Source organism: Chrysoperla carnea, chromosome 1 (assembly GCF_905475395.1).
Source record: "Chrysoperla carnea chromosome 1, inChrCarn1.1, whole genome shotgun sequence".
Taxonomy (NCBI): domain Eukaryota; kingdom Metazoa; phylum Arthropoda; class Insecta; order Neuroptera; family Chrysopidae; genus Chrysoperla; species Chrysoperla carnea.
Window position 1 is genome coordinate 5,113,413 of NC_058337.1, and position 17,925 is coordinate 5,131,337.

Sequence of the window (17,925 nt, forward strand, 5' to 3'; positions counted from 1 at the left end):
TCCTTTTCTTGACTTCCTTAGAGAAGTTGAAATAAAACTTCGAAAAAACGAGAACACTTTTTTGGTTTTGAGTTCCTTGAAAGTGAAATATACTTTATTAGTCCTTTGTGTGAATAGTTTTCGAGAAATCGTCTAAAGCGCGAGAGACAGTAAAGTATTTCTCAGATCTCATGTTTGTTTTACCCTCGGCATCACCTCGATCGACAATGAACATGAGATCTGAGAAATTCTTTTCTTTTGCTCCCTTGGGTATAGCCTAATTTAAATTTTCCTTTGGAAATCGTGAAAAATTGAAAATAAACGAGTTATTCAATAAACAAAAATTCACCACCAATTCAAAATGACGGATAATGCAACAGAATTGAAATCACGAAAACCATCATGTAGACTGCCAACGAACCTCCCTCTGTCAACGATTTCCGAAGGAAAATTGCTGTTATTAATTTTTCCTGTCTCAGTCCTTCCTTTGATCTAATGCGATTGGCGTAGTATCATTGGATAAAGTCCTAGAATGAGATCTTTACTTTCCAAGAGCTACATTAAGACTTGATTTACTGAAGATTATAAACCATAATATAACTACATTTATTGTTGAAAACTCGATAATAGAGCAATACCAATACGCTTCCAACGGGAACCCTTCGACATAAAATTTGTCTACCTTCCTTCTATTTGTACACTTTTTGTTTTTTTTATCTGGGGCCTCAAACGAGAGCAGAAACTTTCTCAAATTCTCAAAAACTTGCCGGTCCTAATTGACTGCACCATTTTTGTGGCACGCAAAATATCGACAATCGATAAAATTAATGTAATCCTCATACTCAAACGATCTGATCTAATTACTATACTACTACAGGAAAAAAAAACAAAACAGTATACATATTACAGAATAAAAAATTGTAAAGGGCTTGGCTTGTTATTTAGAAAATTAAATCAGAATATTACTATAAAACTGTAGAATGCCACACATAACCTCTATATACGAATTTATTCAAAGGTTTCTTGTCCATGATCTGCAATCAGTGAAGTTGGGGCAAGGCATATGTATTATCGTAGCGTGCCTTCATCCAAGAATTCGCCATTGGCTTTGTTTTTGTAAAGTTTTTTTAAGAGTCGCATTTATATCAACAAATTTGCAACGTTGGAGCACTTAAAAGCTAACATCCGTCAAGCTATGAAATTGAGAAAGTCATAGAAAATTACCAGGAACGAAAAAAACTGGTGCAGAAGACCCACAGGCTGCAATTTTTTTGAAAACATTTTTCATATTATATGGAGGATGGAAAAGTGTGGATGGATGGTTGGATGTTTGTTACTCAATCACGCTAGAACGGCTGAACGGATCTGGATAAAATTTGGCACAGAGATAGATAATAGTCTGGAATAGCACATTGTCTGGGTAAAATGTGAGATAGATTTGTTTTAATTTTTCATAGAGCAAAGCATCAACATGATTTTTTGCATAGGTAGTGGTACTTTAGGGGTCAGAAAATGACATAGGTTAACTTTTGTCCCGGCAAAATGCACGGTTCCTATGGGATAGCATACAGGAACCATGTTTTTTTAGGGGCTTTGTAAAGGTGCTTTATGAAATTGGTAATAAATACGAGTTTGTATGAAAAAATATGCAGTGTTTTTTCTAAATTGTATAACTTTAGTACAGAGGCAAAATTAGATTCGATGCACTTTAAAAGAATTAAACTATAATAAAATATACGGATGAAATAAAACATATGTTAGAAATTATTATTTAATTCTGTTACATAGAAAACGGATTGTATCAAACAAACAAGCATATTTATATTAAATATTATGTTAGATAGAAAAAAATGAATTCAAGCATTTACCAAGTGCCTAAATAATCGAAGGGATAATTGCCCTTGGATTAATTGTGCAATTACTAACTTTCAGTTCTATGTATGCCTTTTCGGAGGTTTTTCGAAAAAAAAACAAACATTATGGATGTATTGGGATTGAATTTTCCGTTTCCAATTTTTCCCGTAATATGGAAGTTAAGCGACTTCGTTGAAACAACATAAGAATGTGTAAAAGTGAGGCCGAGGCTCAGGGAGACGTCCCAAATGATCAGTTCTTCGCTTTTAAAACCGATAACTTGACAATAATTTGTTTTGTGTGCTTTTCATAAAATTCCAGTATTTAGACTTTGTCGAAATTGTCAGATTGCATTTTTTTACTGTCTACATAGTTATTGTACAAAAATAAAATTTAAAAGATGTACTTATGATAAATTAAATATTTTTATTATCATATATCAACATTAAAAATGTCTACAGAGTGATTCAAAAATTCACTGACAAATAGCTCTGCGATGAATTCTTTGCATCAATAGAAGTTCTTTCAGTTTCGAGATATAAAATGATAAATTAAAATTATGATTTAATGAAACAAAAATATGATAAGAAAATTATTTTTTGAGAAACCAGAAAGCATGTCTTTTTAGCGAATTACCGCAGGAAATGGATCTATTATGGTATTATTATACGACTGCACTGTAAGTTTTTTTTGTTCTACCGTAACTTCTAAATGCCTGAGCAGATTAAGGTGTATAGAATATCATCAGAATTCTTCCATCATTCGGAGTGAAATTGGTTACAAATTTTATGATAATTTAAAATGGCGGCTGTGATAATTATAGAGGTAGATTATGAATTATGTTGCGGACTTTGAAATTTATTAGTGTATTTTTGAATCACCTGTTATACAAATATATATTTATATTTATATAATTAAACGCCCTCACGTATAATTAAATATTTATTAAAGTTTATTAACTAAATAAAATAAAAAACTACTATAATATGTATAAAATAATAATTACGGATCGTTTACTGTAGGAAGTTATCAATTAGTTTTGATTTTTTTTTTGAACAATTTTTAAAAATTTTTATTTTTTATTATAAACAAAAAATAATTGATTTGTATTCATACGATTCTAATCTGACCATTGTAAAGCTGGCCAGGTTCGATTCCGACAAATAGTTATTTATCGGTTATTATTGATTAAATAGAAATATTCATCGTAATCAAATTCTGTAATCTAAAGCCCCCGTAAAAGCGAAACTAAGTATCAATTTTGGAAAACATTGCTGTAATTTTTTGGCTTGAAGCGATTTTGCTTTCATAATATTTTGGTTCTTCCTGGAGATTGCTTGCAAAACCCTATTCGTTTGTATAAAGTGTTGCATTTGTCTGCTGGAAAGGTCATCCAATTCCACAACTTTATGTGATTCATTTCTCTTAGCAGACGAGATTAGTAAAAATTAACTTATTCGCGCCCGTCTTGCCAGGGCCTATTACAGTCCTCCTCTACATCTCATCACTGCCGTTGATCAAGTCCTTTTCGATGATACCACCATAACTTTTTTGAGTGGTAATAATGACTTATTAAATTTCTCATCAAATTTCGAGTTTTTGTCCAATTTTCTATTCGTTGCTAATTTAGTGACTGATGCACCTGAGTGTCTTCAGACCTGGATTGCTGCATCAACAATTTTCTTCTATTTAACTTCGATACTCAGGTCTTCTGAGTATTTTCCTGTTCCTGCTTACGATTTTGTAATTGAACCATTCGAAATAAACGCACTCATCAATCTGATTTTTTAAAATCAGATTGTTGCCCATTAGATTTTGAAGGGTGTCTTTTTTTCTTTTATCGAAATCCTAACCTCCAAATAGTCTGGCATTGTGTTAATAATATTCAAGTTTTTGATGTCCGTCAATTGTCTTCTTAGAATGTTAATTAGTGTCAGCTTCCTTAAGTGTTCAACGTTGCTTTTTCTGAAAAGACCCGAGTCTTAAAGCTTTAAGGCTCATTTTTCAACGGTTCCTGAGTCGCCAGTCTTTGTAATTTGATGATGGTCTCAGAGTAGCTGATTCTGAAGGTGGTCATTTTCCATGAAAGTTTTGAGTCTTTCCTAAGTAGTACTTAACTTTTGCGAATACAGAACTTCGTTTTTAGAATTACGATTGAGTGAACTTGAATCAACTTCTATGACCTCTTCCATGATTACCGTCAAATCCTTGCACTATAATCATTAGTAAACATTGCTCCCCTTACATAAACTATATCGGAACATAAATACAACACACACAACTGCAAATTATATTATTGTTGGAAATGTTCATTTTGCATGGTTGTAAAGAATTATTTATGTCCCTACACAAGGTTACTACTATACTAAACTCTAGTATTTAAATGTTTTGTTTTGTTAATGATCTCCATAATATCATCCAACCTACCTATATCCAATTATTAAGGCCAATTTAATTAAATAGATTGAATTTATTCTAATAGATCCAACGGTGTATCATCATAAATATACAGGGCGTTCTGTTATTGACTGCAGATCGTTATCCTGCAGAATAAGCTCATAAAGACGAAGGAAAAAGTTATTTTCCACTTTTGGATATGAGGCCTACTTTGCGAGATAATTAACAAAATAAATTAATATATCTTTAACGAATCACTGCAGTTCAATAACATTTTGAATGAAACCAATAAAACACTACTTAAAGATAGGATGCGTTTTATCATAGTGGAAGGCGTCTCTAAATGCAAAATTATTACAAAAAAACTCTATTTGGTTACTTTTGTTATTATAAAAACTAACCCATTAAAACCTACACTACGTTTCTTGGTAAATTAAGTGTTGGACGCAACTAATCGTGCGAATATCACATACGTTAGGCATATATTTGGCAAGACGGACAATTGTCCGTTTTGATAAATATATGCTGAGATACACATACACCGACACAAACCAAAGTATGTATGTTGTGTGTTGAAGTTGTAAAGTGATACAATGTTTAAGATTTTGTGTTCTGTATTACACAAATTATTCCCCCCTGCAAGTAATTTAAATAAAGCGTGTGACTTATTGCAAATTTCATAATAGAGCAGCTTTGCGCTCTCATCCACTTTTCATACAACAAGGCGAGGTCAGAGAGGAAAACATTCAATGGTGATGAATCGAAATACTTTCGACTCATCCCGTCTAATGGAGAAACACTGGAGAAGTGTAATAATAATAATAATATAACGTCTTGTAACATGGCTCGCATAATTTTTTTTTTCTTCAAAATGATAATCTAATTATAACTGGATTATGTTTTCTTTTTAGTAGAAAACAATTAATTAAAATTGCATTTTACAAAAAATATGTTTTCAGATGTTTTGTAAATGAAAACATCGATTTAAAAATATAAAGACAACACATAATTAACCCACCATCAAAACACTTACATATTTATCATGCCAAATGTACGATTTTTTTTTTTAAAAACTATGTATTATTTAATTCAGGCGTTAAATTTATCTGTTTCATGCCAAAATTTGAATGACTATATACAATATGTGTAAAATAACCCTGAATTTCAATTCAAAGCCATCTTCTCTGATATATTTAATGAATAATTACTATTATACATTTATAAAAATAGAAAACCATACATATATTTTACCTGTGTAAAACAATCCTTACCATTATTTCGGATATTATTGAAAGGGGATAAGCGAGAGCAATCTTTATCAATCCTTACTTTTAAACCCAGCGAAGCGGATGATTATCACTCTATAGTAATTTATAAGTGATACAAGTAATTTACTTTATTTTTATTTATAGGCAATTTTACTACAGGTATGATATACAAATTAAAAAAAGAACAAACTTAAATCGTACGTTTTTAGACATTAATTCTATTCTTCGTTATTAACCAACACGGTAAGCTTGAAAATGAGAGGTGCAAATTCCAAAACATAACTGTATCAGATTTTGAGCTTTCTAATATCATAAGATTATCCCATATTAAACCTTTATTCTTTCGAGTTTAGCGTTTTACTTTATATAAAATTTAACCAAATATTCATAAAACGGAATCTGAGAGTATTCTTTGCTATTTTTGTTTCAAATACAAGTTTAGGGTTCCGTATCCGATAACAATTAGAAAAGAAGTGATGGTCTTCAAACGGCTTAGCATATTTTCTTGAAACTATGAACAATCCCGATAAAATTACCATTCAAACAAAAAAAGAAAAACAAAATCAAAATCGGTCCATCCGTTTAGAAGCTACTATGTCACAAACGAATCGATCACATCGAAAACACACGATCTTTGTAACATATGTTACAAAAAAAATCAAATCGATTTCTTGACTTGGTTACAAAATTGCTAAATTCTAGTTAACCGTGGGTTATTTGAAAAAAATAAGAATAATTACCATAAAAACATCAAACAACTCATAAACTAAATAAACTTTCTTTTTGCATATTTAAACAGTATTGAAAAAGAAAATGAGAACATTGCCATTTATCAGTACACGGTGCTTCATTTCTAGTGCATAGTTTAAAAATATCTTATTCGTTGTGTGCGAGGGACAATAAAATCGATGCCAGCGTTCCAGTGAAAAATTTTGGAGTTAAAGGAGACTGTTATGACTAATTTGCAATTTTTTACATGTTAATGTTATAGAAATGTCAAATTAAAATTATTGTAAAACACGAATTAATTAAACTTAATTCATTAAAAATTGTGAAAATAAGAAATCAAATTGCACAAATATTATTTTTCAAATGTAAATTATCATAATTATTTATTTAAATTTTTGAGACAATAATATTAAATTTTCAATGTAAACCATAAATGCAATCCATACAATTATATATGCATCCATACAATTCTATAATTAAAGTAGTGTATCGTTACCATGGAAACGAAACTCACGCACGGAGCGAATATATATTAATTAATTAAAAATCTTTATTTGATATGTTCTTTCGAACTTTTAAATTATAATACATATACAATTAAATTAAACACGGAGCGAATAACAAAATGAAATATTATAAATTTTGGTTACCTGCAAAAAACTAAGGAAAAAAATTTTATAACTCCATCTAACAGAACTTAGGACATACGTCGAGGCATATGTCGTTCGGAAAACAATACTTTTAATTGCTGGCACAAAAATGGCTTTTAGATTTTTTATATTCTTTTTCTAGCCACCCCGATATTGAGAGATGGCTTCCTTCCTTTCATATTTTGATATTCAGCAGATCAAATGACCAGTGAACGTAGAGTAGATTTTTTTTCGGATACTAAATAGCCCAAATAGAAAAGAAAACATAAGGTCACAGACCTTTCAAAATACTCCATCGTGTATGAAAATAAAATCAATCAATATTGATTAGTAAAAATTTTATATTGCACTAAATATATAAAACAACTTCTGTATATAACCTTTATGTGTTACACAAATAACTTTCTGCTTCAATTAATTATTATAGCCATTAATAAAGCATAGTAAAATTTATTTTCTAAAATTTTGCTTGCGATAAACATTTTAATTTTAATTGAGTGTTGTCTCCTAAAATTGATTGGCTGTAAGTTTAATTATTTTGTAGACTTTCGACAATCTTTCTATTGTCAGTATGTATGGGAATAGTCACCTCCATTAGTAAAGGTATAACCTTGTAGAGATATTATTAACAATAGATGGATAGACGTTATTTTAGAAAATAATTAAAAATCTATAAAATAAACGAAAAAAATAAAAGACATTGAGATACGAGAGACATGTACTTGGCATTCACAAAGGCAATGGGTACACATACCCACAAAATTTGTAATTTCCGTTTTCCGGGTGAAAACAGATAACTTTCTGTAAGATTAATAAATGACTGCTCGTAACATGTTATCATGTTTTCAACATTAATAGCTGTTATATAGAATTTATTACACTTTTCTTAATGGAACCTTTTTATTGCAAGAAATATTTCGAATAGTTTTTGTTGCTAAAACTAAAAAATCCTACAATTGATTTTCCACAATTTTGCAAGCAATGCATTGGTCGGAGCTCGTTTTTTGGAGGGTAGATTATGAATTTTATTTTCTATTCCTCAAAATCGTCAAACAGCTAAAGAAGGCACAAAAGTTCGACTTGCTTTCAAAATGTATCGCATAATGAGTTTTTTGGTAACTCTAAAATTTACATAGCTTACGATTTTTATTGTCAGGCCTGTTTTATGAATTTAAAATTATTTCCATAGTAATTGATAATGAATTTTAGGAAAGGATTTTGAAGAAAAAATTAGTTTCGCAATGCCCAACAATACTTTGATGATTTTTTTAAGTATTTAGCTCTCCTAAGCCCGAATTGTTTTCGAAGGTAGTTCGAATTTCATTTTAGTTGTAATAAAGGAAAAACTCAGCAACTTTTAGAGATATAACCCAGTGAATATAGTTTGATCTCCACTTTCGAAGAACTCCTTTACGATAGGCCCTTTTTAGGGCTATAAATAATTAACATTTGGCCACTTTAACAGCCCAGAATGCACAGCCAGAATAATAATAAATAAATAATAGTTATTAATAATATTAATAAATTTGGACATTTTTTTTAATATCTCGAGAACTCAATTTTTTTCTAATATCTCCGTTTTTTAAAGTTTCACAACTCAATTTTTTTTAATGTTAAAAAATAAAATTTTGACAAAAAATACAAATTGAAAGTTATAAAAATATTTTTGCATTTTCTCAAAATTCATGAGAAGCAGAATCGATTGAAAAAGTTTTAGTTTCCTAGATAAGATTATGAAGTCTTCACTAGAACCTTCTTCTGAAAGATAAGCTAACGCGCAAATAATAAATCCAACTTCAAAGTTTAGAATTTATTAATGCGTCCGCTACAAGATACATGTCGGTTTTTGGAGTCGTTTTTTTTTTTTTTTTGTTGCACTTTTTTTGGTTTAACCTCCCAACCAGCAAACAAATCAGAACGATAACGTGCGATAAGGAACATGGTTCCTTAAATACGCAAAATCTCTGGATAGATCTATCAAACATTGGCCAATGAGAAACTATTTGCGCTTCTATAAGTAAGAAAATTTGTAAAGATTTCCTACACGAGAAGAATTACTTTATTGTTTTTATTGTTGGGAAAACTTACTTACCCAGAATCAAAAATTTGTATGCCCTCATTTGTTGATACGGTTGAATGAATAAAAACTGCACAAAAATTTTTATTATTTTATTTATTTTTTTTTTAAATTCACAAAAACATACTTCAAAAAAAAACTTTTTAATTTTAAAATTTAACTTTTTAAAAGAAAACAGTTTCTATAGTTGTAAAGTGGATTTTAAAAAGGCACTGTACGGTAGGATAGATTGCGCGCACTGTTACAGTTTTAAACGTTGAATGTCACTATCGTTTGTATGAAATGTTCAGTTTACTATACTTACTTACATGAAAATCTTTTTTGTATAAGCATGCGATTCATCATCGCCTAATAAAAATATATGTTTTCAAACGAAATTAGTCGAGCAGATATTGGCGCATATATTTATTTATTTAGAGATTCATCCAAGACCCGTAAATTTGATTTACAACTATGATTGGAACGTGACTCATAACCATTGCTAGAATGCCTCAAATAATAGGGAATAATATCAAAAACAGCAAAGAAAAATTATTTAATATAGGCCTGGCGCCCATACTACATTGACTTGTTCGCCATATCTAAAGATAATGTTACTATTACCACAATGGTCAAATCAGAATGGCGTTCACACCGATCGCGATACTGACATAATAATATCCACAAAAAATTTCTTACCTTGTAGCTACTGAACTACACAAGTAATCACAAGAATATGGAGATGATACTCGCTTGTACTCGCGTGAATGCCTCGCGTTTGACTCGAGTGGAAAAAACCGCTTTTTTAGCGAAGCCGAGGCGAGCAAAGGCGATGACACCGCTAGTATTACTTCTACATTCTCGACGAGATTATGAAGGAAGATTCGATCTCGTAAAGCTCATTTCGATCTCGTAAAGCGTAAAAATCATTGGTGGAGAGATATTAAACCTTAAAATTGGAAATATTCCGCGCAGAAATTTTCGACATGACAGCTCTACGAAACAAGGGCAGATAAGTATAGATAGACCTATCTATCACTTTTCACCATATTTCACCTACTTACCTTCAGTTGATACGTCTAGTCGGAGTTCCGACCCATTTTTTATAGCTTGGGACCTGTCTATAAAAAACAAATGTTATTTATTTATGAGTAACATTGTATGATAATTCTTGTTGCATTAAATCAAATTAAATCAAACGTCTCCGAAAAGATTTATATAATTAATTCTGTTCGATTCAGAGAAATAATCAAAATATGGGCAAAAAATATTTGATTATAGCATGGATTTATTTTTGTTCCAATTTCTTTCACATGAATTGTAGAGTATTTTATTTGACCGAAGAAGAACAAGTCAGTTCTATAAATTATTATGGATTTGAAGATTATCAAGCACCGGTTAGTATTTCAGTCGGGGAGGTGATAGCTCTCCTATTTTTCGTTTCTAAAACATGCCAAAAAACAGAATTTTTCCATATTTTAATCATTTTTTCACCAGGCCGCCGCCCTTTTATAAAAAAAAGGCGTTATCTAAAATCTTATCATACTCATTAGAAAACTTTCTAGTTTTGGAATCTATTGCTGAAAAATTTTTGTCACTCTTTGCCGGCCTTTTCGATTTCAAATTTGATAACTTTTAGAGAGATATATAAATCTCTTTGAAATTTTGGTTAATTTTTGTGTTAAATATTATAGCATTAATATACCATTTTTTGCATGGGCTTAGGAAGCATTTGATGAGTACGATTGTGCCATGGATAACTGTAAAGGTCGTGGTGTTTGTATCTCGACAATAATCAAAGAGGAAGGATTTCAAGCCTGGACTAAATGGGATTGTTTATGTGTGAAAAAAACATACGAAGGTAACAGCAGTAACGAACACTAATTGGAAGTTTTCATACGATGTACCAAAATTGGAAGGGCTTATCTATTAATCACCTTAAAAAAGATACTTCGTATATTGATATTTTTATACAGATTGTGAGCCAAATACAGTACAATTTAACCTCTAAACTCGTCGCCATGATCAGTACACAATTCCGTACCCGGTATGCCCAGGGTAGCGGGTTCGATTCCCGCCGTCGCAATAAAATTAATTAAATTAACAGTTGTGATGGGCTGGTGTAGTGCATGGTATATGCATGAAGGAGGTGCACTCAGCCTCTGAAATTGAGGAGCTGATAAGTGAAATTACCAGCGGAAAAGGTGATAAAACACATATATGTTATCACAATGGGCTCAATAACCTAAGTGTGTCCTTCGTGGGCAGCCAATATAACCTAACCTCTATGCGCTTATTATCCCTGGGTTTAATATTTACGAGATTAAAAAATAACTTTCTCCACTGAATTCAAAAAAATTGCACTCTACGTTTAGCAAGAAAAAAAGTTTCAAGATATGACTAAAATTGATGTTTGTCAATTATAATTTTTTTTAAAGGTGACAACTGTGACGTTCAATCTGAAGATGAATGCAACATGTGTAATAAAGCAGATGTAACGGGTTGCGTTTCATTTTTGGGTGGTTTTTATTGTAATTGTAAATATTACATTAGGGGAGATCAATATTGTATAGGTCCCGTTTCAGGATATAACGAATATTTTGCAAGTAATTATCCTCTTTTTTTTTTTGTAATATAATACTGAGCATTTAGTTAAGGATAAAGGATTATTGGCTATATTAAGAAAATCACTCATGATGTCAAGAAGTTAATATAAGTGAGATCTTGCAAAACTGGATAAGAGAGAAAACTCTATAAACGATCCAACGATCAAATGATCCTCAATGTCAAATATTAAGGTAGTACGAGCGCCAAGGCAAGTTTAGACTAGTGGTTGAAATTATTTGTACCTTATTTTCAACTTTGGTGCACCCACTACCATGTTCATACATTCTTTTAGTCGGGCACAACGGGGTTTTTTTTCAATAATTTTTTGTTTTATCTTTAATTTAAATTATTTTGTTTTAATTTCCGCCGACTAGTTTTGGAGAAATCTAAGAAAATATATCATCCATCTACCGTTTTCCCATAAGAAAAATGTTAAGTATGACTACTTTTGAAGTCATTTATCTTTTTAAATAATCGGCCAACTCCCCCTAATCTTTTCAACTTAATATAAAAAAAAATCAAGCCTTTTATCCAAAAGTGCCCTGGCGTTCGTACATCCTTAACAAACAAACAAAAATATTGCGATATCTCATACCGGTTTGTTTTTATTTTAATCCTTAGCTGATTACCTTTTAATTTACCAAAATTTCCTGTTAATGTGTCACCTGATTGTTTTTTGTTTTAGTGCGTCGTGCCATAAGCTTCTATTTCGATCGTATAATTCGATTTAATAATATCGACAATAGTATAATAATGGCGTTTGATAGACTTACCCCTTTTAAAACAATTAAAATTGAATATGATCAAGGCAGAGCTGTGGTATTCTATAATAAAACTTTTTATTTGAATAAAATGTCTGATGCGATCGCAAGAGAAAAAATGCCCACTTTAAAAGATACTACTGCCGTAGGTAAGTATACAGAGGGCATCATTTTAATCGATTATAGCTAAAAGGGTACTTTCGGTAATGAAAAATAAATTATAAAATTTAATAAAAATGTAGAAACATACGTAAATATTCTGATTTTGAATGATAAAAGCACATTATTATTTTATTATATTAAAATTAAAAATCGTAATTTTTAATCTGTACATCACGTGACCTAAAACATGAGCCGCCATGATGTGATGTCATATAGGCAAAAATAATATGCATTAATTAATAATTTGTTGATAGTTTTTATCTTAAATGCGACACACTGTAAAAACAATTGATTTATTTTAGTACAATCACATTATATTCCGTTAGACCTCGAATTAGTTTATAGTGGTAGAAATTATATTACTTTAATTGGTGATGATAGAGAAGTTGTGTCCGAAGCAGAATATATCAAAATACGTGATATTGAAAATTGTGAACCAGAAATTCGATTTATTGGACCAGCCAGGTCAGATTTTATTTAACGCAGTCGGTTTTTTTTTTTTTTTAAATTATTTATTTTATTTTAAATTTAGCCCAAAGAATACCAAACGTACGATTATTTTAACAAATCGTGTTTATGTAAATCGTATGTTGAGATTTCCCGCATGTGAAGTCACTGGACTTCTTGAATCTGAGATAACTGTTAAATATGATGCTTTTGTTTTGGAAAAGAAAAATTTTGTAAATGAAGCAGAACGATGGTCTTTGAATGAAAGTAAGTGGTAAAGAAACTTCAAGCTTAATGTAATGAGAAGATTAAGATTTTTTATTTTCTATGGTCTAGAAGACGGTATTAAGGTCAATCTTCAGCTTCATCCATTTGATAACCAGATGAGACATATTTTTTTATAAAATTTTTTGATTTTTAAACACTTCTATCATAGTTTTTCGATCGAAAAGTGTTCATGGCTATTTTTAATTAAATTAATTTTAATCAATTTTTTCTATGAACGGTTTTTTCAGGCAAGCCTATAGCATTTTTTTCGTAATTAAATTATCTTTCTTCTGATTTCGATTGGTTAACAGATCGGTGTTGTTACCTATATTGACTTACCTGATCATATTGAAATTGGTATCAGAAGAAAGATAATTTAATTACCCAGCTCAGTGGCTGAGCGAGTAAAGGCGCTTTAACCTTTCGGTTACTGAGACTAGCTAATAATTAACTCTAATAAACAACTTAAAGTTCCATATTTGTTTGAATTTTAAGAGATTGATGAAAAATTCCCAAAATTGAGTGTATTAAAGAAGGGAAAGCCAGAAGGAGCCGAAAAAAAAGAACTAAGTGGTGGCGATTTCAAGATAGAGTCTGAGGGATGGTTTTATAAAGGTTCGAAAGATTATGTAAGTTTGTATCACACGATAGCAGTTCTGGCCACCGTAACAGAGGAAGTGAAAGGAAAACCAAAACGAACTTCCTACGATTTCGTAAGTTCACTTTTTTACATTTCTGTCTCCTACTCCTCGTTACTTCTATGTCGAAACCAACTGTTTCCTTTCCGTGAAATTGATTGTTTCACAATAATTGTTTACTGTTCAAAAATTAATCGGTGAATGAGCTTTGAAAGGCTGTAGCTCGGAAGGAAAGGGGTTTTGAGGATTGAGTCCATAAGAACTTTTGATCAGTCCGATCAAAACTACCTTAATCCATAGTTTTCAAAACATTTTATCCGAAACCAAAAATTAATATGTCCGGGGTCCTTTGGGATAGAAACTCTCTCCTTGCGAGTTCAAACTTGATAAGTTTTTTCTTTTTAGGGATGGTTCGATTATTATCACTCATTTTTCATCTACCATGAAAAAGGTATTCTTTTTAAATCGTTTTTAAATATAACATTGAAATTTATAATAACTGATCGAGATGAACCATACATCACGCTAAATCCAGCGGAAATAAATACAGATTTAGAATATTTTCTGCATATTGACGATGTACTACAATACGAAAATATGGGCAAAAATGATTTTAAGAAAAGATGGGAAGAGAAAGAAAAAAAATGGGGATATTATTTATGGGACGTTAAGATTAAAAAAAAAGTAACAATTGAAGATAGTAAATTCGTTGTAAAATTTTCGGTTTTTCCGTTTTTAAATGAAACAATGCGTGATTATTATTATACCCAATTTAATTATTCATGTTTACGTTGTCTTGATATTGTGTGGGTCAATGAAAAAACAAATAAAACCGAAAAACAATCTGGTGATCGAAGTACCTGTTGGATTACTAGCCGGCATAATACACGTGAAATGGTTGAAAAAAATAATTGGTGTTGTCCATGGGCAGGTCTTTTTGAAAATTTTGTTGGTAGAATTCTTGATTCCATTTTGGGATGGATGCTGAATGTTTCATTACGAAAAACTGTGGATAAATGTCCGAATTGGTGGATACCACATGACTATAATATTTTTTCAATAAAAATTTATACAGTTGGTAATAAAGTCTCAGATTATCATACGTATCGGATACAATTTGGAGCATCTACAACCACGGCAAAACGGAAATTTAAACAAGTACTAATACAGTAAGTAAAAGAATGCAACAGTTTAATTTAGTAGTTTTACTGATATTTTACATAACCGTTTAGCGCCAAATTAGGTTACGTAGTCAGTTTAGGCCGTTTTGCCATCTTAATTATTTTTTTTTCACTGATAAACCCAGAATTAATAATATCACCAATTATCATATTCACCTGTCATTATGGATATAGTGATTATTAATGAAAGATAATTTAATTATTCTTCTCACAAGCAGAATGTTAAGAATGTTTCTTTATAAATCGAAATTCTAAAAATATGTCTTATCGTTTTACGCAAGGCCGAACCATTGAAAATAGAAATTTGTAAGTTCCTTTTAGAGTGTAGACGCTTTCTAAGAAAGGATTCCTTGAAATTCAATGCCTAAGAGATACAAATATACCTCTGTGTTGGTATTAAAATCAATGCTCTCGGCGAAGCCATCTCACGCGTATCATCCCATGGGTATTTCCATAATGAACTCTGTTTATCATTTATTTGATTAGGTGCATTCGGAACTGTTTATCTCCAATCAGATCGTCATACAAGCCACGTAATGAAATACGCCCGGAGGGTGCAACATGTTGGAATTCAGCATATGGAGTTAGATTAGGAAATTTAAAGAGAACGGATCAACAAGTTTGGGATTCAAGACGTGGTATTGTTGGGAAAAATGAAATTTCAATATTAAAATATAAATGTTTAGAGAATACGTGTAAAGATGAATATGAATGGAATAAAAGATATCATAGTGTTGTTGGTCGTGTAAGTGACGTTCACGGTAATCTTGAACGTTATTTAGTACGAGCAGAATTTGCTAGACCTGATAATTTTTATCCTTATATTGGACAAGAAGATAAAGAAGAAATAATTAATTTAGCATATTCGTTCAATTGTAAAATCGCTATGAACCTATTCATATTAAAAGAAGACAGAAAAAAATATTTTGGTAAGTATCTTAATTAATTTACATGTGATGGTCAAAAATCCGGCATCCTTCAAATTTCTTTCAAACGATTCAAGATAAAGAGCTGGAATATTTATGAGTACAAGCGGATCTTTGAAAAATTCGACACCAATTTTTTTCCCGATTTATGATGATTTAAGGATGTACGAGCACCAAAGCAATTTTGGATGAAAGGCTTGATTTATTTTTAGATGAAGTTAGACTAAGTCTAAATCAATTCTGAAAGTTTAAGGGGGGAGGGGTTCTTAATCACTATTAAAATAAAGAATAATGTCTATGAAATAATTTCTAGATATTTGGAATGAAAAAGATGCACATGGCTATCAACTTGTCTATACTTGTCCATTAACCGAAGCATTTTATAGTAAAATGTATCAACATAGTATGCAAAATACCATTAGTTATACTCGATATAATTTAAATCCATTTTGGAAAAGAGAATTATCGTTAGAAGATCGTTGGAGACGTTCGAATATTATAACCAGCTATACAATTGAATTTCCAATTGACGAACATTCTATCGATACTTATACGTTAATGGCTTATCAAAATGTAGCAGAAATTCCTAGTGCAATGGGTAACATTTCTCGTCAGAAATTAGTCTCTTAGGGTCTACATATTGGTTGTTGAAATGAAATCAATTATGATGGCCGTAGTTATTTAAATGAATTTATTAAAGCTGCAAAATGTTGTATAGATTGTATATTGCTTATAGCTAACAATTATGACAGTCAGTCAGAGTCAGTATATTATTTATTTATTGTACATACATAAAGGCTGACTGACCAGCCCTGTTCGAACACCTAACTGACTGACAGTCATAGCTGTTATTTATATGCAATATGCAATCTGTATAACAATTTTCAGCTTTAGTAAATTCATTTAACTACTACGTAAAACATATCCATTTCGTTCGCTTGACTGACTTCAATCGTTCGCTTGACTGATCGCAGTATGTGTGTGTACACAACCACTATAACCAATCCTCAAATGATCTGCTTTAGTACATTCAACGATTTTTTATTGGCCTGGCTCTTAATCCATTAATTTCAGGTGTAATGATTAATATTGGCCATCAGAAAAAAGTATATAATCTATTACTAGTGAATACTAAGAATACTGTTACACTTCCATTCACTGTTCGAGAAGATGTTTTAGGAAATATCGATACCTATGTATGTACTTGGAATTTGAATGTAAGTAAATATAAACCAATCCTTATCCAGAAAAATAGACCGGAAATCCGATTTTAAAAATAATTTGTTTCAGGTAGAATTTAAGGATACTGAACTGTTAACTGGTACTAGTGCAATGGAGAAAGCGATTTTAATCGAGGATATATATCTTGGATCGAATCGAACGAACATGCCCTCGATAAAATTTAATATTAAACATAAAGAAATATCTTCAGCTGGACAAAAAATACATTTCATGCTTGTTCAAAGAATGTACATTGCTGATGAGAAATTTTCTTTGGTAGTTCATATAAAAAATCAGATTAGAGAAATGATAAAAGAATGTCTTCGTGAATTAGAGAAGGTATGCATTTTGAACTAATACGGTAGTTGCCTGATGACAAATTTCCTATATTACGCATAAAAATGTAAAACTAGACTTGATACCATGACAAAATTTGAAAGTTAAATTAAAATGCTCATGATTTATCACGCTCCTAGAGGATATTCTATAATTTTTTATGTTCAAGAATGAAGTGGACAATGCATTGGAAGTTTTTCAAATTTATACAATAACAGAAGCCGTTGTAAAATCAGAAGAACTGCCGCTGAATGATGATTTACTCTTAGAGGTGGCTAAAGTGATAAAAAAGAAAGCCGTTGAATTAACAAAGCTTATTAATTCAGAGCCACAAATTTATCATGGAAAACGAAATGCACTTCGAAATTATTTAAGGTATCTATATTGGATTAGAAATAAATTGAATCAGTTTTCCACCATATTTTAAGGAATAATATATTGTCCGA

The 17,925-nt window shown here is 30.9% G+C and overlaps 1 protein-coding gene across 1 annotated transcript in view; it reads right to left on the minus strand.

The window, feature by feature from the left end:
• The window catches only part of LOC123298829 (xaa-Pro aminopeptidase ApepP-like), a 64,272-nt gene extending 55,057 nt beyond the window's left edge, over nucleotides 1-9,215 (minus strand). Inside the window, exons 1-2 of the mRNA XM_044880928.1 lie at nucleotides 9,082-9,215; nucleotides 8,970-9,024 (exon numbers count right to left, since the gene is read on the minus strand). Coding sequence (XP_044736863.1) covers nucleotides 8,970-8,997 — 28 coding nt within the window. The 5' untranslated portion in view covers nucleotides 8,998-9,024; nucleotides 9,082-9,215. The remainder of the gene's footprint in view (nucleotides 1-8,969; nucleotides 9,025-9,081) is intronic.
• Nucleotides 9,216-17,925: the final 8,710 nt, after the last annotated feature.